This window comes from Bombus fervidus, chromosome 2, assembly GCF_041682495.2.
Source record: "Bombus fervidus isolate BK054 chromosome 2, iyBomFerv1, whole genome shotgun sequence".
Taxonomy (NCBI): Eukaryota; Metazoa; Arthropoda; class Insecta; order Hymenoptera; family Apidae; genus Bombus; species Bombus fervidus.
In genome coordinates, this window is record NC_091518.1 from 7,944,678 (window position 1) to 7,972,315 (window position 27,638).

Below are 27,638 nucleotides of genomic sequence, written 5' to 3' on the forward strand. Positions count from 1 at the left end.
ATTCTTTCTATCGCACGTGAAAAAGTGAGTCAATAGCAAGCGCAAACAGAAAAATGTCAAAAAAAAGAAAAATGCACCGAACAAACAGATAAGTTGGTGACAATCAGGGAAGCATTCCATTTTTCTTACTCATCGCAGCATGTTACTAAGCTTTTGGTCGCCACTATCCAATGAGCGTGAGAAACACTGGCACAATACATATGAAGGCGTATCATTATACACGTTGCGTTTGTTTGGAAGCAATCGCGAGTCACGACTTACAGACAGTGACGAATATTGGACTCCTCGGGAAAGAAACAGTCGATCGATGGCCGTGTGTTCAAAAAGGTCCGATCGAACCGTTATTTGTCGGTGAGTATCTTTAAAGTGGTGAACGGGTTCCATTGTGATAAAAACAGCAAGCGTACTCTCTTACGTTAAGTCTTGATATTAGTGGCCCTGAGCGACTTATACCGCGAGTTCTGTGTGAATTAATTACCAAAGTAGTGTATTCGTGGAATGAGATACGAATGATATTAAGCGTGGTGTACGTGTAAATCTGTTGATCGATATCACGAATTCGATACTTTTGCTCATTTCACATTGCACAAACTTCTATTCTACGCCGTGGTTCCACGCATATGTATATACGAATCGCGGTTTTTGTTCCCAGATCATGCTTATATTACTTATATTATAATAAAATTGCATTCCCAACAAGACCTAACCTCTTTCTAAGAAATATCGCGGCCACTCGGAGCAATGTTATCGATTCGGAATACGTTGATTCTGATCACGTCGGCGAAACAAAACGAACGAACTCGCCAGAACATCTATTGGTTTCTCCGGTATCGAACTGCGAGTTGTAATTGTCCGACAACTGTTATATCTCCTTTAAGCGGCAAATGACCTTCAAACGAGTAAAGCTCTTTAAGACCTTTTCTGGTGTGTGAGGTAGTCTGAACCGACAACATCGATTATCTACAAGCTATCAGTGAACTTCGTAGAAAAACTGTCGCAACCAAAATGTCGTCCAAAATAGTTACGAACGAGAAAGTGATTTTACGAAAGAAAAAATGTAAAACAAAAACAAATGAATTGAATGCGATAACGTGACAAGCAGCGATGTAGTATACAGTGGCGTAGTGGATATTTAAAGGAGAAAATAAGCCGAAGGAAATATCGACTGTAAATATCGATTGTATGTCACCGTGTGTACAATGTGTCAATGTGTGAAGTGTGTATTTGAGGTTAGATCACCCATTGATGGACCACGTGCGGCTATATGTGCATGGCGCGAACTTTAAAAAGGGTGAGTCCACCAATGTTATTTTTAATTAAAATTTTTATTAATTAAATTAACAAAGCGCATGGATCTATCTAGATTAATATATCTTACATTGTTATTAATTCATTTACCGATTTATGATCTCTGTACTAAAATAATGTTAGAAGCAGATATAAGAATTTTCTTAATGCTAGAAAGGATAAATGAGGTAAATAATAAATAATAATAAATACTAAAAGAATATTATAGAATTATAAAATATTGAATATTAAAATATTGATGAATTATAAAATATTGATCTACATTTATATCGTTTATTTTGAATATATATTTTAAATATTATGTTATCTTACATATTATGCAGCATGTTATTTATATATAAAAAAATTAGTTATTGAAAAGCAATATAATTCAAATCTTTTCTGCATAAATACAAAAGAATAGAATTAATATACTGTTCACAAATTTGATATGCAATCAATGAACAGTGAAAAGTAATGAAGCGGAAGAAACATCAAGGCGCTGGAACATTTCATCGTTTTATAATAAATGTGATGTGAAATTGAAGAATCTTTATATGTATCTATTTACATATATAGCTCATGTGGCACTCAAATATCTATATGGAGTTCTTTATGTCGTTGGCCATTTAAATAAGGTTGACTTAAAAAGTACAAAGAAGCAAGAGTTACGAGATGTGACACGATCAGAAACTTTATACATACTGGAATATGAACAGACTTGTATGAAATCCTATCGGTTTAAGATTACATCGAATTCGTCAAATTTATTAGATAAACAGGTTTTATAGAATAATATAGTAGACACACAAACGTACTACTTTTTAAAAATATATGATTATTTATTATAATAAATTATTTTAAAAAAGATAAAAATGATAGTAATTTTTCAAAATTATAAGGATTATTTTGAATTTTATTTTTAGTAAATAAATATTAATATTGCCTTTTTGATAATTGAAAGTAATCATGACACAAAATTTATTCATTATAAAAAACAAATTTTATATCATAATAGATTTTATAATTAGTTTTTTAATTTAATATGTAATCTATTTTTTATTCTTATGCTAATATGTATAACAGTTGCAAAGAAATATGTTTACATATGAAACATATTTTTGTTATCAATATTCAATATATGTACGTAGAATTAAATCTTTATTTTATGTTTCAATTAGTAATATGAGAATAACAAATTGTATAATAAAAATTTTAAATAGGTACAAATTATAATAATAAATTATAACATTATAATAAAGATATTAGTATTGTAATAATTGTATTATAGTATGTATTTCTATATTTAAAATGATACATTTTTAATAAGTAACGTATAATATAAATAATTTTATTTTCCTGAACTCTCTGTTAACCAAGTTGGTGGATCTTTAATCTCTAAGTGTACCTATCATGTGATACCTACTTCATAGATTAATTTAATGTTATAAAACAATGACAAACAATGATTATAATTTGTCATGACTAATATCTATTATAGAGATATTAAACTTCTTCAAGAATTCAAAATTTATATATTTGTAAAAATTTCTTTATAGATGTAATAAATAATTTTAGAACAGATTTTTCTTTTAATAAATAATTAATTTCTTACATACGAAGTACCCCACTAACAATAGAAATCTGAATATTTCCATTGATATTAGTTCAACATTAAAAGGAATAATAATATATATTTGTAATAAATATTTTTCTTTAAAAATCTCTATCAAAACAGATTTTAATATTAGTAATAAATTAGCTCTGATATTTAAAAGATTGTTCTTATCATTAACAAATGCTCTTTTAGTTGTTCTTTTCTTACTTGCAATATCAGCGGGAATAATCTAAATTTCATTATACTCCGCGTACATATAATATTTACTTACAAACATTTGATGTTAATAATTGAATTATAAACCGATTACGTACAGAACATTTTGTGGGATGTGGAATTAGGTTACACATTATTAATTATAATTTATCTAATTGTATACTATACCACTAATATAGAGCAATATCCAGCAGATTACGTACTCTGCTAGCATATTATACCAGCTTATTACAAAATATTAAAGCGAAGTACATATATAGTTATATCTAATATTATATACTTTTTAAAAAAAGCATAATTTTTACGACAGATTGAAAATTCCGTTCATAATTTTTGTTCTATTATATTGGATTCTTTAGTATATCTCTCTAGAGATATAACGGACACCAGAATTATAAACCGCTGTAGCGCTACATTTTTTAACTATAAATAATGTTATTAATTTATTTTAAACACAAATAATACTAAATAATGGTTTTATTTTATTTAATAGTTCCTATAAAAATATATTCTGTAGTAATATCTAATATACTCTATCATCTAAAAAATGAAAATAGAACGATTATATCGAACACTTCTAAAATGTGAAGAATTCCTTTATTTCTCATAACAAAAATAAATAAGATATTTACATTTAAAAGATGTTTATTTCTAGGTAGGTAACTCAATAAATCTTATGTTATCCTACAATTCACGTACACTTTATTGAAATAATAATCTGGTTATACTTAAACCATGTAATAAGCTTCTGATCGTGAAAAGTACGAGTATTACATACTCTGCTTGCGTACAATATTCGTTTTAATAGGATTTCATCTGGCAATTTTAATGCCGTCAAGCTTAAGATGAAGCTGTGCTCTCAAGAAATGCGGCTACTACTCGTTTGAATACACATCACCTATCACTTCTTTTGATCATGGCGTGTTACAACAATGTGATAGTGTGCATTAAAGAGATTGATAGGCGTTGAAGTAAACCTAGCTTGCTAGACCCTTTTTAATCGATTCACAAACGTAAAAAAAGAACCTCTTTTCGTCAAGTCCACCGCGTAATAAGCGTGGGTTTAAATCACATTATTCAGAAAAATATGAAATTAAAGACCAAGAGTTGTACAATATTAAATGTCATATTGCAATTTTCTTGAGATTATGAAACTAACAACTTAAACCTGATATAAAGTAATCTAGTACTTCAATTCGCTGATAATTGCATAAAACTTACATAAGAAAAGATTTAGAAAGATCTACGTCCCATAAATTGTTAGTATATATTATAAAGTAATTCTCTATAAACTTTTGATATATAGGACCTTCATCTTGTCTATGGAATGATAAAATAAAAAAGTAAAATAATATGAAGATGACTAGATACTGAAAATTGTTGGTATATAATTAAATAAAATTTAGATAAGGAGAGATTTAAATAAATTTATAGAATAGCTTCTACCGTTATAAAATAATTTTGTATTAGATTTTGCTTTATACTACATTTTTCTTATCGAGACAAAGTAATGTGAGAATTATAAAATAGTAAAATAACATGAAAACAAATAATAATATTTGTTCATAATTGAATAATATTTAGGCAGTAAAAGTAAATAGAATAATCTAATGTAATGATAAAGTAGCGTTATGAAATAACTTTATATAAATTCTCTATTCGCAATAACAATATTAATTAGTCCATATTTTAAAATTGGATTAAGGGAGTGCAAAACCATGCGCCTTTAAAATATCGAAATCTCTTTTTCCTTGCATTTTTTACAATTTGATATTTGTATAATACTTTGGTAAAATGATATTTTGAAAACCTAAGAAAAGGCAATTATAAGACTTAATGCGAATGCATTTTTTTATTTAGAAAAAGATTAATTTGAAACCTTAAACGTGTTTTTTTTTCCGAAACTTTATTTTTCCACCTTGCTCCCAGTAGATTTCCAACTCTTCCGCCGATTAACTTGAATTTTTTACACGCCATCCTATATTATCTATCTTATAATATAATTTAGGTTGTAGTTTATAATTTTTTTTTTAGTCCGTTGAATTTTTATAAATTTTTATAAATATTCGTTTATAAGTATTCGTTTTCTTATTTTTCAAAATTATGGAAAAATCATACACCACATTGAAGATAATGAATTTTTGTATATGTTCGCACAAAATTTTTTACTTTTTTCAACCCAATCACATTTGCTGCTGTGTGCAAGTGAACAAAGTTCCGCTAGATATGGAATCAGATAATGTTATACCACTTCATCATTTTGTAATTTTGTGTAATAAAACAAATATTAAGACTAAAGTATTGCTTAAAGAAAAATATAAAATTTACCGTATTTTTTTAAGCCTACAGGATTGTATGCCTCCTTAATTAATAGTATAAGATTATAATATGCACTGAAAATATTTTTAGTAAAGATATAAAAACACAAGATATATAGGAATTGCATAATTATTATTGTTATTTTTTTTAATAGGAAAATATTTATATTTTGCTTCAGTTGTGAATTTAATGTGAGTCAGACTTAACGTACTATTGTCATAAATATTACTTATTTACAGAGCGAAATGAAAGTCAGCTAAAGATATTTTCGAGGTTTATCAGATATTCGAAAGAAATTGTGCTAATATTTAAACAGCACAATATACAATTCACCTAAGATATTTTCTGCTTCATCAATTTCTTTTTAAAAATAAATTAAAATTGTAGATACAAATATTCTAAAATTCAATTTAAAGAAATAAAGAATTATGTATTGTTTTAATAGGTGATAGTAAGTTATCTTTTTAAAAATGAGAGAAGATGTAACTTTTTTTAGAACATACGTATAATAGTTATCAAAATAAACATTCAAATCTGATATTGATTCTTTTCCAAATACGAATGGTTCCCTGTGTTATTTTTGTAGCAGATGTTCTTTTTAATCCACTGATAAACCTTCACTAATTTGTTAAAAAGATTTTCAGTCTTTAAAAATGCTGCTTCTATCCCAGTTTTTCAATAAACTGTAAAATTGATTTATAAACTTCAATCAATTATTTATTTAGAAGATTTATATCAATTGCAAAAGATCATATTTTTAAGACTTTGTAATTCATTTACATCAGTAAATCTTTATTAAACTACAAACAAATATTGCTTAAAATAAATATGATTATAAAAGAGGAATGTTAGTCATAATTAAGGAATATTTGTCATTAGTAAAAAGTAAAGAACCATAAGAAAAGAATATCCTTCAGATATTTTTTATTTACTTAAAAAATATTATATTTCATAAAAATTAATCATTTCTTGAAGACAATATAATCAAATAATTTAATTTCAAATATAAAGTATTTTAAAAAAATGCATAGTTATGGAAACTGAATTGAAAACTCTACACAGGAATTTGAACTGTAAATTCAGGGTATTCGTGATATTCTTCCATTTAACTCGGTAGTCTTCATGATGGTATAATTGTAGAGTATACACAGCGGTAAAGGATCGATAAATATATTCACGGATTAGGATTATATGAGTTCATTGACTTCACTTTCATTTATAATTTATACCCTACATCATTGCTTTCTATTCGATTATTCTGGAAAGCAACTTGAGCTTCATCGTTGAAGATTTAATTCTTTCATATCATGCATTATAGCAATGATAATATGGTAGAAAAGATATTCAAGAGGATTGAACCAATAAACAGAAATGAAATATCTAATTATCTCTTTCATCGTAAAGATAATAAAATAACAGTAGTATGTACTGCATATACGTACATAATTAGCTTTAAGTAATTGTTTGCGTTAATTAAGAGTTTCATTTGATTTTGTTTATGTCAATTAAAATAGTTGCTTATACTTATATCTTTTCATCTGAATTTGAGAACTTTAGAAATTAAACGTATAAATTTAATAATTATTCATAATTTTATTCTGTACGTTAAATTCAGTAATTTTTGAACATGTTGTAAAAGTTAACATTTGGGATAACTTCTTCCTTTCATGAAAATGTCGAACTCTCTTACTTTCCAAGATATTCGCGAAAATCTGTCCGCATGAAACTCGCTTTACGATAACCGGATAAAATAACGCCTAACCTAACCTAATTCTTATCTTTTGTTTATAGTTTATATAGCTTTAGGTTAGGTGCCATCTTATCCGGCCACCGTGAGATGGCCAGCAATCCATCGGCATCCACTGTCACGGACGCACAATTATAAGCAAAATTTACCATGTGTGATACTGCTGACAGTTTTTTGCAAGTATCTCGCATATTTTCGTATTTCTGCAGGTATCTTGCAAGTAAACTAAGAGAGTTTGACGTTTTCGTGACAGGACAAAGTTGTTCTCTCTCTTCCAATGCATCATGAAAGTATTTAAATGATTTGTTATTAAAACGTCAATTGCTATTTTACTATAAATAAATTATCGATGCTCTCGAACAAAATCAAAATATAGGTAAAACACTGTTTATATAACGTTAAGTTAACAGAAAATTATAACTTGTGTAATTTTTTTTTATTTTTTATAAAAAAATTAAAGAAGTTATATTCATACTAATGCATTGTAAAGAAAAGTATACCAAAACTTCTTATGAATGAATTGCTCACGAAGTTTCTCTTTGAGAAATTAAATATAACAAATTTTAATTAATAAAATGCTTAATGAAAATTTTACTCGTTATACATCACATTATATCCAATTATATTCAAGTGAATTTTTCATTGCTCATGAGAGAAAAGATTATAATTGTTTATAATCCTTATTCTAATTCCTCATTCTAATGAAAAATGTATTTACTACTGTAAATAGATTATTTAGTAACTAAACAAAACGATATATGTATAATAATGCAAATAATGGAGATGCAAAATAGTATTCAGAAATATAGACAACTGCATTTATCTAATCTTCAACATTCAACACGTATTATTCATTTAATAAGTAAAATGATTATTACCTGATTTGATTAAAGCGTGATACTTATATAGAATGAGTCAATAAGAACTGTCACCTGAAATAACTCGTTATCTACTGACTTTAACAAAAATTATTTGAAGTGAAATGAGCCTGATGAAAGGAGCCTGATCAGATGAATATATTTTGATTTTTCGGTGCCTTGTATTTTCTGAGATATCAAGGTGACCTTGGGTTTTCTAACAGTCACCCCAACCTTTTTTATACTCCATTATAGCCATTAAAAAGGTTACGATTATGAATTCAACTATCTATAATAAGGTGACCTTTAGTTGATCTTGAGCCTCAAAACGAAACGAAAATTTGTGAGAAGTAACTTACTATCAATGTTTGCATTTAAAGTAAATGTTCAAAGTTGTGGCCGTTCATACATGTGTCGACATTTTCCCAAACAGCGCGACGCAACGTAATGTCGCGTCGGTACGAAACACGAACGGCTTGCAGTGTACCTATGAGACATAATTCACTATACACCTATTTTAAACGGAAACATGGAAAGTAAGTTACTTTTCACAAAATTTCATTTCGTTTTAAGGTACAAAGTCAACTAAAGGTCATCTTATTATAGGTTGTTGAATTCATAACCTTTTGCAATGGAGTATAAAAAATATAGGGTGACTGTTAAAAAATCTCCAGATCACCTTGATATCTCAAAAAAATATAAGACATCACAAAATCAAAATAGGATACATACAAATGAGGATACTTGTATAATAAGTAATTTCACTTCAAACATTTTTTGATAAAGTCAGTAGATAACGAGTTATTTCAGATGATATGCTGTACAAATATTAAATTAATGATATAATTATACAAAAAATATAAAATAAAGAAATATATTCAAATCATTTAAAGTTTTCAAATTTCAACTCTCCTGTTAATGCCTGGAATTTATACCAGTATTCGTGAACAACTGGTTGGCATTTATTAATCTTCGATATCCTAAAATCTTCCACCAAGTGCTGTGGAAATTTTCATCTTTAAAGTTATTAACTCGTTTTTAACAGTTTTTAACAGTTCTAAACTGTACAGATATAAAATGACTGAACCTTGATACCAACTTAAAAACAACTTTGAAATGATCACCGATCGAATGATCATTTTCTTCTCTCGCTAAGTTATTCCTCTTTTAATCAAACTTTGTTGCAATATCAGAAGTGAAAAGAATGTATATATAAAACAAATAGAAATATATTTCTTAGTATCAAAAGTTACCTAAAAAAACATTTAAGCACCTTTCGTTAGTATTTTTAATTAATTTCAAATGTTATGTTTCTCATTTTTGTGTGTTTTTATAGCTGAACTAAGCTTTTGAGATATATAATATTTTTAAAAATATTTAAATGATAATCATTAACTTGAAAAGTGGCACACAATAGTTCTTACGTCATTTTGATTTATTTTCTGTATTTTAGGAGATAAAATGATTTTTGATATTTATTGCGTAAGGTATGAGTGTGTATATACAATAAAAATTAAAATTAAGTAATCTAACTCGAATCTAACTTCAATCGTTACTTAAAATCAATACTGCAAATCCATACTTTTATGAATATAATTAAAAAAATAAAACCTAAGCATAGATTTATTTCATCCACTAAATATTACAACGAATAATATACTTTGAATATTTTATGTATATATTTTTACATATTCTATGTAAAGTATTCTATTTGGTATATTTTGCATCTTTAAATTTCTTATAAAAGCATACACATCCGCAACCTAATACTACATGTATGAGTCAATTATAATAAAAAAATTAAAAGTTCCAACGACGAAAGTGTAAAATGTGTATCAAATCATGGTTTATTAATGACGCGAAATAAATTTTGTTTTCGATGAAACTGTAATTATATACCAAAATATATTTATTCGAATATATCTGCAAACCTTTGGTTTTGATTAAATAAATTACTGCAGCACGTGTATACGAAACATATTACGGGTTACGAAATTTAATATATAATGTGACTTTGGAATATTATTCGCAATTATTGGATAATACAGAGTATACCCTCAAATTTCATTTATATTTACAAACATATAGAACATCGAAACATGCAGTCTTCTATTGGAACAAACATTTCATTTAAGAACGAATGCAAATGATAAACACTGAGATTAATTCTTTAACCAACGAATACAAATTTACCACTAATTTATTCTTTAATCAACCAGTACAAAATTTGTAATTTATAAAACAAAGACTAATTCTAAAAGGACAACATATATACCATCAATAAGTAGGACTCACCATATAGATGTCGTCCAGCAATGAATCTTGTATGCACGAATTTATTCTAATAAACTTTCATCGTCTATGCTTTAGTCCCGTAGTAACACGGCAACACGTATGATCCACACAGAAATATGAATTTTCTTCGTGGCAATGTTTCACAAACGATAAGTAACCGGTTCACTGCCGTGAGTATTCGCATCGACATTCAAAGTGAGCAACGAGAAATTGAACGGATTCTTCGCGTTCTCTATCGTGCTTTTCACTCCTACGTGCAAACTATCATCTAATTCTTAAACGTGGTTTTATATTTCCGTCTCGAACCGACGTAGCAAAAGGCTCTACACATGAAACTATTCGATAATCTAGAAGATTAAAAAGGTGTTCGTTGTTCTTCTTGTGATGAAGAGGAACATAAGTCTGATTACATAAATGCGAATTTCAACTTATTCGAATAAATTGAATAAACGCCATTTAAAGTAATTAAAAAATTGCATAACTGGATAATGGCATTTTGCCGAATAACGAGATCGATATTCTTTAAGTTTCGATATATTAGCGAATTAAGTATAAGCAGCATGATAGTTCCGTCTTGTGTAATATTTATGTATTAATATTTATGTAATATTTCGAATGTTGAAATATATATTTTTTTTAATATGAATCGTGAGATCTTTTATATTTTTTGGTTGGGATTATTTTATACTTATTTGAAATGATCATATCTTTTTATGTAATCTGGAGATTTGCGATATTCGTACGATAATTACTAAAATGTACTATGTACGAAAAATCAACAATTGTACTAACTCATCTAATTTGTTTGTGATTGCTAATTAGTCAATGCAAAAATCAACAAATAAAAAAAGCAAATAAAATTAATTTATCCATTAATTTGGTTCCGTTTAAAAATATTAATAAATCGTGGATTCTATTTTTCTCCAAACTATCTTTAAAAATTAGACATTAATGAAAAAACAAAAAAAATTTTTATTGACCCACATTTCGCATGTTTACAATTTATATCAGTGTCAAAAGTAAGTTCTTATACGTCAGATATTTACATACTGTAACATTACGGTACTGAAAAAATTGTTGCAGTAACTTCATTTATACTTTCAGTAAATTGAATTGTTACGATTTTATCTAAACACCGGATGTATAAACTTAAACATGTGTTCTAAAACAATAGAAGAATTTCGATTTCGATCTCTAAATAACCTCCAGTTTTCTTGTAACCTTGAATTTCAGAAGAATCATTTTAAGTGTATCTTCTTAATTTTTATATCTCTTCTTCGTACTTTAATATTGATACAAATATGGCAGGATGAGATCATAAATTGGAAAACAATGAAGGAATATTCCGTATCTCAGGCTCAGTTGCTCTACACCGTTTACAAACTGTTTTATGTTATATTTATTTGAAAATACACCGTATGTAAAGTGCAATGCATCGTACCATAAAGTTACGTACAACTATGTGAAATTTCTTTCCACGAATTGGGCATTTTACGAGTTTCATTTTATACCGGTTAACAGTTGTGCAAATATAAAGGTTTTATTTGCTCAAAAATGCTTGTATATGGCGTAGACGATAATATGGAAACGATCGAACGAGTCGTAATGTGCAACTTCTCGATTTTACGATTTCGTGTAAACTTTCACACCAAAAACAGTACCCATAAATGTTTTATATATTCATATTTATAAAAGAAGTCGTTGAGAAGTTTAATTGTAGAATTGAAACTGTGATACTATAAGCAAATTTGGATAAAATCATATAAAAATTTACAAAAATATCATAATGACAACATTTCCAATAAAATGTTTCCTTGTATCATAGCGATTTAATTAATTACTATTAAGAGAGTTGTCATAAATATTTTAAATTTCTATTCATAAAAGAAATCATTGGAAAATTTATTATAAAATTGAAAGCATAAAACTATAAATAAAGAATGAGATTATTAAAAACTGATAAAAATATTATAACGATAATATATTTAATATTATAAAATATTTCTTTTTGTATTATAAAGATCAATTTAATTGATTAGATGATTCAGGGCAGATAAAGTGAATTAATTAGGACCGTTTAACGTTTAATTAGAGTATAATTTTTGTTCATTCAACAGAGCGCACCCTGAGCGTATCTCGTAGTGGTTGAACCCACTTCGAACGTATAACATCGTGTGCTTACACGTTGACTATAGTATGTATATTCCGATTTGATAACATCAGGTAAATTACTAAACGTGCATGCCTCGCATAACAAGCGTTTTCCGCAAAATCAACAGGTCGAACCTGAATCAAATCTTTAATCGCCATTTAAATGATATATGTACACTTTACATATATATTATGTGCTTGAAGGCGAAATTTGAACAGGGAAAGAAAAAAGGTAACCATTCGCTCCAGTGCTATTAGGGAGGGAACTTTTGAGTCGAATATAATAATTCATTGAATGCTTTTCTAACGATATCTTTTGTTGGTATATATGATGTACGTTCCTTGATCTATCAGCGAAGATTGTTAAAAAATTTCGCGAAGATAGACATGATATCAAGTAAACTCGAGCGTCGTAAAAGTTGTAATCACTGCTTTATCGTAATTTGGAAGAATTTTCGTGAAACAATATTGAAGCGCATCGCTATCTTCATTCATCCCTGTCATGCACCCCTTCTGTTCCATACAGCCACTCTGTATACATACATATATATCATTTCCCAATTGCTTCATCCCCCTCCCCCCCCCCCACCTTTTTTCCATAGTTCACCCACATACTCAAACATTTTCTCTCGCTTTTACCTCTTTCTCTTTCTATGCGTATCTTTTGTCTTGTATTCCCCTCTTTCTGCATACTCCACCCAGAACAACGAACATAAAAGATAAAGGAGGAAGTAAAGAAGAAAATAAAACAAAAAACAGAGAAACAGCACGTTCGAACGAAGGAGTGAAAGAAGCATCGACTACGAATGGTTTTCTTACGGTTATCGAAGGATATCCATAGGTAGCAGATTGAATCGCTTGTTGCAAAAACAGATCGAATATGCATGTAGTAAGTACTTAAATATCCGTTTACGTGTTATATAATTTTCCTTGTTGTTGGTTCATCGCTGATCATGTCCTCGGCCACGGTCATTCCCTTTCCTTTTCGTGGCTATACGTTCCCCAAGCAACGAGAGATCGCCGGTAGAGAGCAGAGAGAAGATACGTTTTGCGACGCATTCACGGGACACGTGAACCACCGATGGAAAGGACAGCAGCGACAGCGAGAGACGATGGTGTCGAAAGCGAATGAACATATACGAGTATCAAGATTGAGAAAGACAGAAATGCTCAGGGCGGTGGAGGTTCAGAGAGAGAAAGAAAGAGACCGATAAAAGGAGAAGAAGAGAGAGGGATAGAGGAAGATATATACTGTACACGTCTCTGTCTCTCTCTGTCTCCCTTTTCGTCGCGCACCAAACCGATCGGCGATGTGCAGCCGCGTGCGCCACCACGATGGCCGATCGAAAAAAGTCAACTAAGAAATCGATGACGAAAATGACGACTACAACGACAACAACGATGACGACGAAGACGAGAAAGAAAACGTGGCCTCTCGAACCTATGTCGGCGACGCTTAACGTCGGGGCTGCTCTGGGCGTCGCGGCGCTCACACATCGGCTCACTGAGCTCGAGGTAGGCGACACCGTCGGAACCGAGGATCGCGGCTACGGCCGACAAGAACCGAAAGAGCAAGCCGAGCTTTCCAGATGTTGTTGCGCACGCGCCCTTGCACACCACCTCACAGTTCAATCAATTTTTAGCTATTGAAATGTCCGTTGGATTTCAGATCCATTACTTTTTCTTTGCCAACCACCAGTTTCATTACCATTTTTTCTCTAAAAAATATCAATGTGTAAGAATATTATTGATAGCATAATTAATTGTTCCATTGATTAACATAAAACTTAAGTGAGTAAGAAATTAGTTGAAATGCATTTGTGAGATTCTAGTTCAGAGATGGTACATGAAAATTTTTGTAATGGATGTATACTTATTCTTCCCTATGTTTTTATTTCTAATTTTACAATACGAAAATTTTTTGTTAAAAAATTAAATAATTAAAAAATTTATAATTTTTTTAAAAAATTTATTAAAAAATTTATATTTTTTTGTTTACAAAGGCTTAAATCTCAACAACTTCATTTTAAAGAGATATAATTTAATATATAGTATAATACGTGTATTTGTGTTGTCTACAATTTAATAGTGTACAATATATGCTATACTGTACAAAACTATGTAATATGAATTATTAAAATATTAAAAACGTTCTATTCTTGATAGTTCAATTTTACATACTTTTATATTGCATCTGTAAAACAACAATATATCAAATTCAACAAACAAATATATTTTTTATAATTTAATAATTTTGCTAATCATTGCGTCTCATATATTCAGTTCATTAAATCAATTAATTATTTTTATCTTTTTCAGAAATAGGAAATAATAGTCAAGGAGTGCGATATGAAAAATCTTCCACATTTACCACCTTTCTCATATATATTCTTTAAGTGTAACTACAATCGATCTTCAATTTGATTAAGTGTTATTTTATCACCGCAGTTAAATTCTTATAACGGGAAACATTGTTAAAAAAAACATTCAGACTAAGCATAAAAAAATAACTATGTACGTATATGTATACAAGCAACCGTGTGTTGTAATTACTTAATTGCTCGGTTCTGATTGGGCTGTTTTGCGGGGGAGGGATGGCGATGTTCTCGGTTCATGATTTGCGCGCTACATGTTGCTCGGTCTCCATTGGCTGAGTTACCTGAAAGACCGACGAATCAGCCATTTATTTCTAAACCCTTGCTGCTTTTAACCCTCAAAGAACGCCAAATATCGAAATTTTACCGCTTAGAGTTATCGGCAACTAAGATAATTCGTAATATCATTGAATGATATACATGTAACAACACTGATAAAAATTCATTAATAAAAAGCTAAGAAGAGGAGGAATATACAAGATGATTCTGGTATTTAGTGTGTGCTTTTAAGTGTAAGATAATAGATGTGAGCTTGGTAACAGTGGGGTGTAAGAGACGCGCTCTCGTGGTGGATGCACCAAATGCCAGTGTCAATATGGCCGTTACCGAGAGCGCAGTATGTGGAGAGACGCGGACGCGGTAGTTTCTTCGGTCTCTAACATGAAGTACACTCTGGTAGGGAAAAACGTTTTTACGAAATATTAACATATTTATTGAAAAATTTCAACAAAATGAATTGTGTTGTGGAAGAGCGGATAAACAGCATGCAAAACGAAAACGCTCGGGTGCAAGGTATGTGGTTATCGTGTTCGTTAAAAAGTGTTTTTCACCGGTTGTTTACGAATGTTTAGCGGCAGAAACACGCTAGTCTTCGCACGCAACCTCCTCGACGCGCATTCGATCGATTTGTCGCTACATTTATTGGCATTGCCAATTCAATGACTACCAACCGAATCTCTAAAAATGCAAATGAAATCTCCAAATAAACGTATTACACTTTTTGGTGATAGTTTTGGAAATTTTCTGTGAAGAATCATTCTTGTGCTAAGTGGATAATGCATCTGTGTGTAACACCAGAATTAACCGTTCGATTACGTTTTTCAACGCATTTATTTTAAATCATTTATTAAATACACTTTTAATTCGATATGTTTTCTAATCTCTATGTGAATACATATTACTTGGTGATATCGTATAATTTTCACAAACATATATATACAAGTTATTTAAAAATAATTCTTACATCTATTATAAACTTTAAGTATCAATTTGAAAAAATTTTAATAAAGCCATAATAGATTTACTAAACCATAAATATTGTTAACACTTTATTGAATAATAAAGAGAGTGTTTAAACTGCTATTCCGACTTTCAAATGTTAAATTTCATTGATTTCTGTTACTATCGTATTTTCGTCATTTCGTATTATTTAAGAACGTTAAATAATTAGTAAAAATAATTCGTTAAATCTTTTCACACCCTTGCATAATTTTATTAATTAGAATTCCTGATATTAATTAGAAAATTCTGCATAAGTTCTATTTGTAAATGTAGCTGAAAGTATTTATTGAGCTCGTGGCATAAGTGCATGTACAATAATATCGATAAGAAGAAAATATTTTCTATTACATATAAATTTTCAAATAAATACAAAAATTGATTACACGTGATATGTTATGTTACTATAACATTGCCTCAATTATTATGTTATATAAGTATATTATGTACATTTGCTTGTGGTATTCTTTTGAAACTTTTTATTCGTGCTAAATACGTGCGGCATCTGTGTTTAAACAATTTACATTATGAAGTGAACAAGATAAAATTTGTTTTCTTTCGAATGAGTTCTTTAAAGAAAAATTCAATTTGGATAGAAAAATTAAAATTTTGTTCTAAACAATAAAAACCAAAAAAAATAAAATTGTTTAATGTATTTAAAAATCTGTTGCTGTCATAACCATTTACAAAACTATTTTTATAAAATGTTTCTAAATGAAATTTTTCAACAATTATTTATTTGTTAATGTACAGATACCAAAAAGGAAATGGTTAAAAACAATGGAAGACTAAAATTGAACAATGATGAATCTAAACCATCAATTATTGAGCTGTTTCCTTGGATCCTAGAGTTTAAAAAAATGTGCAGGTGTATACATACAGAAAAAAGTATGGCATCTTTAACAGAACTTATGCAATTTTATGTGAGGTAATGATTATATCGTCATAAGTTTGTATCATCCTTATTTTCAGTTTACCAGTAATATTTTTTCGGGGAACTGGTTTAAAAATCAGTAAAAGTAGATAAGTTAATTCTTTAGATATTATACATTATATGTAGGTATTATTATAAATATATATATATATGTAATTATATATATAATAATAATATACAATAAATTTATATATACAATATAAGCGTGTTTCCTTTATGAACATCAAATTAAAATTATTAAGAATATCTGTAATAGGAAGATTATTAGAACGCAGTAGAATAAAGTGGTACGAAAAATATAAAGAAGAAAGTGACTATATGGTCCTGAATTTAAAAGATATAATTTTTTTAATATTAAATTATGATCAATGGAAATATTAGGGAAACATTAGGAAATATTCACCAAATAATTATTGTAAAACATATTGAGTACAATTCTAAATGAAAGTGATATAATAACAATAATATCAGTATAAAATGTTTTCAAATTATAAATTAATATCAATAATCAAAAATGTATATAAAAATTATTAAGCATAAAAATAGAAATAAATGTAATTATTACAAAATTTTGAGGTTGTAAGGGACAAAACAATAAATAAATACTACTACAAAAGGGACAATGCACTAAATAAATACTATTACATGAGGGACAACGTAATAAATAAATATTATTACATAAGGGATAAGACAGTAAATAAATACTACTACTACTAATACTATAAAAATTATTGTTTGTTTTAATTATTTTATATCACATCGAGGCTACTTTAAAAACAATATTTATTATTGAAAACTTCAATAACTTTGTACAATCCTGTAATCATACTTATTAAACTTTTTATGCTTTCAGGACATAATTAAATTTTTGTATCTGTTTGATATCTGTTAATATCAGTGATATGTTTACATATATATATAATATTCGTACTAATTATTTAAATAAATTATTGATGAATTATATGTTTAAGCATAAATTTGTTATATATAAATAAAATAATATAAAAAATTGTACGAGTTGCAAATTTTAGATAGGATAGAAATGGATTGCATGTTGTAAATTTATCAGTTTTATTGTATTAAAAAAATGAAAAATGTTTCAGTAAATAATTTGCTTACAGAAATGTAAGTGTCAGTGTAAATGAATGTTACACAAGGCCTTTAAGAGCAGCAAAATTGAAGGATTCTATTAGTGAGACTTTAATGTTGTTCTTATATATTTATCGTGAACTTTCTGAGGTAAGCCTCTTTCTTAATTTTAATATTTTTGTATGCTGAACTGTTTTTTATGTTACTAAAAACTAAATAAATTTCACCTTTTAGGATCATGATAGGTTCAGTTATTTAAATAATATGTCCGACTTATTAGCGCTCTATATAGATATGGAACTAAAAGCATCTAGGAAAAGCAGAGAAAATCATGATAAAATTTGTGCAAGGATTACTTCTTGCCTTTATGTTTATCTAGGTATGATGATGTTCACACAAATATTTTACAGCAATTAATTGAAATAGAAATGATTTAAAATGCTGAAATATTGTATGTTATCCTAAAAGAAAATTTATATATGTCTCTTTCAGAACATTCCATGGAACATTTATTAGATACTTTAATCAAGGTACAACTGATGTGTTGCAGTTATCATCATATTTTAGATCCAATTATAACGTAAGTATAAAACAAAATAAAAGAGTTTATTCCTGACTTTTTTGTATTCCATTTTTAGTTTGTGAAAATTCAATCAAGAAATATAAACTAGTTTTATCATTTGCAATAGAATTACTGCCTCAGTTAAAAATTACACCAAATAAGAACTTATATTAAAAATTAATTTCACTCTCGTTTTTTGGTATTATTCTATATATATATATATAATAATAATATTATATATTATTATATATAATTATTTTATATATATATACATACAATATATATAATTATATATATGCATACATACATACATACAACTATTTTCCTTTTTAGGAAAATAATAAAAAATATTCCCATTCACCCAGAATCAAGTATTATGTATATTCGTTACTTCTTTATTTATCGTTTGTGGAGAAAAATAAATGAAAATGTGGCTGTAAAAGATCAAATAACAGCTGCTGCAATTGCATCTCTGGGGCCATTGCCATCTACATTCTCATCAAGTATATTAGAAGATGTATTGCCAAAAGTGCCAAAGAGTCAACCAAATTCTACAAAAGCTCTATTGCAGCATAAATTTGATATAAGAAAACATTGTGAAATGTTTGCACAATATTGCAGAAAAAGCAATGGAAGTGTATACAAGGACGGAATTATAACTCCCATTGATTCGTCCAGTAGAATTAATTCGAAAATGGTATTTATCTATATACTAATTATTTCTTTTCATGCACATTTGTTATATTCAATTGACACATTTATAATTATTAATCATCATTTTTAAATTGCTACCAAAATTATTTATAACGTTTTCCAAACTATACTAATTACTGCATAAAGTTATTTTTATGTAAATAATAAAACTAGTAATTAATCACATAAAGATAATATAACTTAATTACGACAAAATTAATAATAATTTATGTTCATGCACATCAGTCGGAAGATATGGTTAAGAAAGATGTAGAATATGTAGATAATAACGTGAATTCAATTATATCAGATAAAAATAAAAAAAATAAATCTATTTCTTTGCTAAATACTTTTAAAACTTCAAATTTGGAAGAACAAACTAGTTTTAAATGTTTAGGTACTTTTTCGAATAATATTTCTACGGAGCATGTTAATTCTAAAACAATTAAATCAAATAAAAATCGTTTGCGGAGGAAATGTAAAAAGTCCAATGAGATTGTAATTATCGATTTAACTAATGATATAGTGCTCGAGAAATGTATAAAGAAAAGGAAGTCTAGAAAATTACCATGGTTAGAAGAAGCAAAAAAGAATATCGATTTGAAGATAGTAAAAGCATCACACAGGAAGAAAAGGCAGGAACATGTCGGGCTTACTACACATCCATCAAATACCTCACGAAATATTAGTCATCGATCGGAAGATTCCTCTCAATCGGTATGTGCCACGAAAAGTCTCAGTGAAAAAAACGAATCTAATACGTGCCGAACGGTTGTCCTTAAAAGTGATGAAAATAAGATGGAAATCGACAAAGAGTTAATAACTTGTACAGAAAGTATAAGAAAATCGATTGGTACGGAAGTCAATACTAAAGAAGTAAATATTAAAACGTCTACTATGATCAGTAAAACAGTTCTAACCGAGATACTCCCGCTAACGAAGCAAGTATCAAAAATTTCAAACAGCGTTGTTAATGGTAATTGTTTAAGTAATGCAGATATTTCGAATATACAGAGCGACGAGAAGGAGAATGATAGTTTTAATAAACAAACTGTGATCAAGCGATTGACAGAAACAGACGTTTTCTCAGAGCCTGAAACACGCGAAAAAGTTGAAAGTTTTAAAAAAGTCTGTGATCTAGAAACAGAATGCCCAGGTGTAAATAATACCACAATTTGTACTCAGTATAATTCCAAAGATAACGCTGATAGTTCTAATCGTTCTAATTTTAATGTAATTAATGACGAGGTAACTGAAAGAATAACATTGTCGGAAAACTTAGAGCTCGAAAGGAATAATCAAAATGTCTCGAGCGATAAAATGTTAAATAATACTTGTTTCAGTGAAAGTGTTTGTAAATCTGACTACTCTAACAGGACTGTTAGACGTGAGGAATTAATTACGCCGCAAAATAATGATAGAAATGAAACAATCTCTACTGGAAGAATCCAGAAAGTTGAAGCTTCTCCTGTTAAAAATGTATTAGATTATGAGCAGATGCAAGAATCATCAGGTATACTTGTCGAAATTTCGACAATGCAAGAGAAGTTTGAATCGCGAATGGAATCGAAATCATTAAAGTGTGTAAACAGAGCGAAAGATGAATTCTGCACGCGGTCAGAATTAGAAATCTGTAGTTATGACGAAATAAACGAGAATATAAGAGAAAATAAATCAAGCATCGATAATATTAGAGAATCTATTTTCGAATCTTATTCTACGGATAAGAAAGATATTTCTAATACAATTAATGCAACGTGCCCGAATGAAAATATTGAAAATAATGAAAATAATGAAAATTCTTGTATCGATACAAACTTTAAGAAGCCTGTAGGGGACAAGTGCGATAATAATATTGGCAAATATGTTAATAAGGAAGATGTTCCTTGCAAATCTGACAAAGTTTCATCAGAAATCACGTCAAAGGAGTGTAATAATTTATATAAAGTAATAGAAGAAAAAAATGTGTGTACAGTTGCCAAAAATAAATATATCGTTCAAGATTCTGAATTACAAGACAATATCGATGGTCTGTCGTTGTTGGCGAGTGTTTCACAGCATATACCACATTTAAAGCCTGAATCCGACGTAAAATGCGACCAAATAAAAGTAAAGGATTACGCATCTTTGAGGTATGCGTGTTACAATCAAATCACCGATGACGAGACTGATACAAATGATTCGTCAAATACCGTTTCCCTATTACTTGAAAATCCATCCGCAGAAATAATCAATAGAATCGTTGGCATTTATCCCGAGGACACCATAGATAAAGTCGAGCTCCGAGTAGAAGTAACATCTAACGAAGCAGAGAGTGGAAACGGTGATAGCGAGTTGTGTAAAGTCATTTCTCATCCGGAAACAAGCATAAATTACGACACGGACGCGCTGACGCATAATTTCGCCCCCATTGAGAATAATGCGCAAACCGTGAAAGAGAATACAAACGTAATACTAAACGGAGAAACCATAGTTTTGTTGCAAAAGTCTCCTAACAGTAATCTGTATATTATAAACAAAGCAGTTGAAAATTCGGAGGATCACACTAGCGACGAAGAGATCAATAGGTTAAAAGAGAAAAATTGGATATCTCCAACTGAAGACTGTGGACAATTCGAAGCTATAACTTCTCTGGACTATGCATCGTGTAATTTGGAATTAACTTCGTACAACAAGGAATTATCGTATCAAGAGAACAAGTGTTCCGTAGAAGGGATCAAGATTGAACCGGAAGATAAGAATTTTGCAGACACGAAAGCATATTCAAAAAAAGCACCGCTATCGACTGACATGCTTTCTGTCAATTCGCAAATGTATCAGGAGGTAAACCTAATGAGCAAATCGATGGATAAACGGAAATCAAAATCGAATCTCACCTTTCGACAAAATATCAAGCAAGAGTTCAATATCTCTAATCACATCGCGCCGAACTGCGCGATCCCGGCATTCAATGGAATTCACTCACATCCACACGAAGTTAATGCTCAACATCCCTTACATATATCTGCCACTCATCCAACTACCTTACCACCGATCTATGGAAATTGTACAGGCAATGGGGAATTATGCGTACCATATCATAAACATTGCACCTCAGTATCGTGTAGTTTGCAAATTAATGCTAACACTTCCCTTCATTCGCACGCGAAATCGGGTAGTTCATGTGGAAGATCGCATTGCTCCTGTTTAAATTGCACCTACGATATCGTCGCGCATTGCAGACAGTGTATACATCCAGCGACGGATACTCACGTGTCTTGTATCGAAAGTAGTCCGTATTTTTTGCCAACGCATTCGTCAGTACAAAGCCCTGCCGTCCAAGAGCATGACAGAGCAAAGAATGAAGTCGTTAGAGAAAAATTATACGACGATCAATTATTGTGTAAAATAGAGAACAACCTTTTGCAAAATAAGTCATTGGAAAAACTGGGAGTACAGTGCGATTCAGAAAAAGGAGTGTTTAAAAAAGATGCGGAGAATAAGTTGCCTTTAAAGAAAAGGCTGAAGGCGCATGCTATGGCATATGCGGGGACACCTATAAAAACTGAAAAAATAGACAATTATCCAGCTATGCCTATGATGTCTATAGCTGCTTTAGAAGCGTTGGACAATACACGGAAGAGGTCTGATCAAATCGTTAAATCCGAATACGAACCGTCTCTTACGAAAAAGCAGGAACTGCATGCTGCTGACTATCACTGCAATCCACATTTGATAAGAAGAAATTATTACAAAGATGTACAGGATACCGAATCACATCAGAATCTCGCGAACGAAAATGCAAGAAAGATCGAGTGTCAATTTCGATCGACAAATGATCAAACTAGTAATACTATGTATCAAGAATCTTGCCTTCAGAGGACAGTTAAAACGTTCGCGCAACAGGAAGAGGTGAATCTATTAGACGTGACGTCGATAAAGCGATTTGAGATAGAAACGATAGAGCAAGAAGGAACGTATAAAAGGGTAAAGAAAACACAGTCGCCTCTACGGCAAACAAGAAGCTCAAAAAGAAACGTTCCTAAAGTAAATTATTCTTACACCGATGTTGATCCAGAGTGGAATCCGTCCGGTGAGTCAAAACGCAAACGTAAAAAGACTAGTCGATGATCGATACCACCTCATTATGGAAATTCATTACTGTAAGAAATTTTTCTGAGATTTAAATAATTAAGTGTACATTACTCCTATAAGACTGTGGCATCATAAACTTGTAAATGTTGTATAAATGAGAAGATAAATTATCCTGGGAAGATATTTACATACCGGCGAAGTGTATAGTACAATGCTCGAAGATCAATATTAGCGTAATTTTTTTAAATTTTTAAGCAGCATCATGGAAGATATTTACATTTTGTAGATTGTACGTATATTTTGTCGGACACACACAGTTTCATACTAAAACAATAGAAAATTCTTTAGTGTTCGTAATTTGCTGTGTATAAAACTGTGCAGTATTATACTTCATTTTATCAGATTGTTAGTTAATTTTGATATAGTTCTCCTGATTTTAATTAAATTTAGTATATTTGTAATCATTTAGAGCAAAATTTCGTCATTTATAACGTAATTAAAATCTTTTATATGAATCGGATAAAAATTACTTTTGTATATAATTTTGTAAATATATTATAATCCAAAATAATTGTATGCAAATTTGACGATTTTATAACTCGTATATAGAAGGTAAGATAATTTACGTTAACATATAATTTTAAATACATTCTGCTAAGCTACATGAAACACCATGATGTGGTACAAACAACTTGATATTTTTATATAAAGGAATAAAAGATATTCTTTATCAACTTTAAAATTAAATTTTTTGTTAGATTGAATGCATGTATGTATTCACAGCATAAAATTTTATGTAGCAAAGTATGAATTACCGCAATGCATAAAACTACTACCAACTTTAATCTCTGACATTCTAAAACATTAGATTTTATATTTTTCAGTTTGATGGAACAAAATTATTTAAATTCAGAAAAATGAGAAAAGCTGGCTCATGACAACATTATAGTTTAAAAGAATTTGGATAGGTAAGATTAAAAATCAAATAACATAATAAAATATATGTATATTTAAATATTCTCCTTTCTAGCCCATATAAAAGAAGTTGCATGTTAAATAAGAAAATATTTTACTATAGAAGTTTAACATTTTCTATTCCAGATTAATTATTTCCTCCAGATTAATATTGAAAAATTTCAAGCAACTGCTTAATTCGCAAAATGTGATGTCAATAAATTTGCCAAATAACATAGAAATAACAGTAACGTCATACAAAAATAGAACAGGAAAAATGAACTTCCTTCAATTTTTTAACCTGTCCTTTTAATACATATAGCAGCATTATTTGTTATAGATATACTCTTAGATATCACAATGCAAGTAACATAGCTAGTCATCGCTTTTTAATTATGATTTAAAACTTATTTAGTTTACATGTTACTAAAATAAAACTCGAGAAAGTAATATGTATTCAAAAATTTCAGGTTAAAATCGAAAACATCACGTAAAATTAAAAAAATATACTTAGACTTTGTATACTTACCAAAACGATAGAGCTTTGTTACATGAAACGTCATTCAATACGATACTCGAATTTATAGCGCCTTTACATAATTTATGCTTTAAAGATTTAACATATATTTTAAAAAATTACTCGATTATTTTTCTCAAGTGTTTGGAAAAAGTACATATATCTCGCTGTACAAATTCTAGATTTAAAAATAAGAAAATGTAACTTTTGGAAGTTAAACTTTAAAGAGATTAAAGAATTCTAATAGTTAATTTACATTTCTTCTATTATTATTTCTCATTTATATATAACACGTATATTCACTCGTTTGAAAATACAAGGTTATTTGCATAGTTCAGTGCCATATTCTTGTGTTTGATATCTGTGATTATTAGCTAACTAATGCTAAATTAGTAACGTGTTTTATTGTACAAAAAATGTATTTGATTGAATACTTAAAAACTATCCGTGAAATTTATAATTAATCTGGATTTGTTGTTTATAAACATTTCTACATAGAGAAATAATCATAATCAAGACAAACTACTTTGCAATCCAATTTTTTCGTACAAATAATACGAAATTTCGTTTCGATTACAGAAATTATATAGGTAATAACTTTTACGATGTATAAAAAAAAGACATGCGATATTAATGCAGCAGATAAACGTTTATTATTCCTTCTTTATCGTTACCATTTATTTTTTCAAAAAAAAAAGTCTGATAGGTTTAAGTTAACGTAACATAATTCGATATTAATTATTAAAATCGCGATTAAATGATTGCCAAATGTTTCTATTTATGCACATGACCATATGGATAGTTTGTTATTAAGAAAATTATCCTAAGCGCCAAGCATTTATTAGCAAAAGTCTGATATCCTAAAATATAATTTAGAGTAGTAACATTGCATCAGATGCCTCATTCATTCGTGTTCATAAAATAAATTGAGTACTGTGTATGTGTAGAACATTATGTCATAATAATGAATAAACTTGTATTTACATACAGTTGTAAATTACATGCATTACGCAGTGCATAGACTGGGTTTTTTAAGAAACATGGTATAAACATATTTACCTCATATTTACGTCCCTAGCGTAAATTTTTTACGTTTACGATTAGGGTTAGACGTAGTTTGTAACAGGGTACTCGTTTATGTATTCTTTTAATACCTTTATATTTAATTATTTTTAGTTTAAATATCTAAAATCATGTATCTATGAGATTTTTATTTCATCTAATACTTGACTCTGTGTTACGATACATTATGTAAAACGCATTTTTAATATACATAGTTATTTTATATGTTCATTAAAGTGCTTTTATCCTTTTTACAGTATCCTACAAATAAAAATATTTTTGTTTTCTAATCATATTCCATAATATATAGTAGTTTGTACAATTTTGTCATTCTTCAAATAAAAGATGCAAATAGAATAAGATATGCATGAAAAATAAAACTATTTTAAATTTTAAGAGATAAAAATATGTATAGTTGTAGTTTTTATGCATCAAAAATATTTTTAATTGGACTTTCGAAAGGAAAAAAAGATTGAAGATATGAAAATTAAAGTTATTTTAGATCTAAAAAGCTTTAGAAATATATAAATAGTTATAATATTTGTGTACAATATAATTGTAAATATATATATACACCTTTAAGTATCTGTAGATCATTTGTTAACATAATATTAAAAATATAATAAAATACTGAAGTAAATTTTATTTATTAAAGTATGTTTAGTAAATTTTTGTAGAGATAAGATGTATATTCATGTAATTCTATATAATTTTATTATTCTATTACAGTATACCCAATTTAATCGTATACACGCTATTATTTTCTTAATTATTGAAAATATGAAAAATTTTTTCATATAAAAGTTGCTTAACTTCATAGGGGATATTTAATAAGATATTTACATTTCTTTTTACATTCTTATTTAAAGAGATTTTAATACCAATGTAATTTTTGAAGCGAAACTACATTTTTATACACTATTTAATGCATTTTTTAATTCTTTATAAAAAGGTATTAAGGTATAACGATTGGTTTAAAAGATATTTTAACTTTAGTCTTCTAAAACTTATTGCATGAAAGACAAGAAAAAAATAAATATAAAAGTGCTGCGTTGTCTTTATTCTTTTGTTCAGTCTCTAAATCGTACATTGTGGACAAGCTAGTATAATTGTAAATTATATAAATCTGGTACAATCATTCGATTAAAATACGTTAATCGCATAAAATACATTAATGTGTACAAAGTAATGCAAATACCTAACGTTCATATTAATCTTGTTACAGAGTTATTTAGTGAAACATAATGGCACATATTTCATTTTTCATACGTACAGATCATAGCGTTACATTTATAACTTTATATTTATGTCTATAAATCATTATCAATATAATTTATGTGTATCTAATTTATATCTAATTTAACTCTAATACATATCTTTAAATAACTGATTTTATAATTATACATATAATATAAAAAAGAAAATATTTTATGGTATTTAAATACATGTATAGTACAAGTATTTTATTCAAGAATTGGTCAGATTAAAATATTTCAGTTTCTTTTCCCTCTTCCTACCTTTTAGCAAAGGTTTGAATATACAGTAATATAATAGAAATATTTTTATTATCGCAAAGTGGTATTTCTCATACATTTAATACATAGTATCCT

General features: G+C 28.7%; 2 protein-coding genes across 7 annotated transcripts in view; one reads left to right on the forward strand and one right to left on the reverse strand.

Moving 5' to 3' along the window:
• LOC139995157 (adenosine receptor A1) overlaps window positions 1-10,925 on the reverse strand; it is a 321,882-nt gene extending 310,957 nt beyond the window's left edge. Inside the window, exon 1 of the mRNA XM_072018397.1 lies at window positions 10,340-10,925. The gene's annotated coding sequence lies outside the window, so the exon portion shown is untranslated. The remainder of the gene's footprint in view (window positions 1-10,339) is intronic.
• On the forward strand, window positions 1-26,264 carry LOC139995008 (uncharacterized). 6 transcript variants are annotated; one of them, XM_072018113.1, is made up of 9 exons: window positions 14,911-15,657; window positions 16,897-17,071; window positions 18,199-18,316; window positions 18,401-18,545; window positions 18,659-18,746; window positions 19,062-19,425; window positions 19,668-24,107; window positions 24,380-24,463; window positions 24,597-26,264. In XM_072018113.1, the coding sequence occupies exons 1-7, from the start codon at window positions 15,597-15,599 to the stop codon at window positions 23,529-23,531; spliced, it is 4,815 nt and encodes a 1,604-aa protein (XP_071874214.1). In that variant the 5' UTR covers window positions 14,911-15,596; the 3' UTR covers window positions 23,532-24,107; window positions 24,380-24,463; window positions 24,597-26,264. The 6 variants fall into 6 exon arrangements, with proteins under 6 accessions (XP_071874222.1, XP_071874250.1, XP_071874231.1 ...); XM_072018121.1 differs by lacking the exon at window positions 14,911-15,657 and adding an exon at window positions 1-1,291 and having other exon boundaries at window positions 19,668-24,463; XM_072018130.1 differs by lacking the exon at window positions 14,911-15,657 and adding an exon at window positions 13,257-13,379 and having other exon boundaries at window positions 19,668-24,463.
• Window positions 26,265-27,638: the final 1,374 nt, after the last annotated feature.

Bases quoted from the DNA above. Each gene is read 5' to 3' on its own strand.
- LOC139995008 (XM_072018108.1), top strand. From the start codon at position 15,597: ATGAATTGTGTTGTGGAAGAGCGGATAAACAGCATGCAAAACGAAAAC. The intron at 18,546-18,658 runs GTATGATGATGT...TGTCTCTTTCAG, and splicing joins TTGCCTTTATGTTTATCTAG to AACATTCCATGGAACATTTA. The intron at 18,747-19,061 runs GTAAGTATAAAA...TTTCCTTTTTAG, and splicing joins ATTTTAGATCCAATTATAAC to GAAAATAATAAAAAATATTC.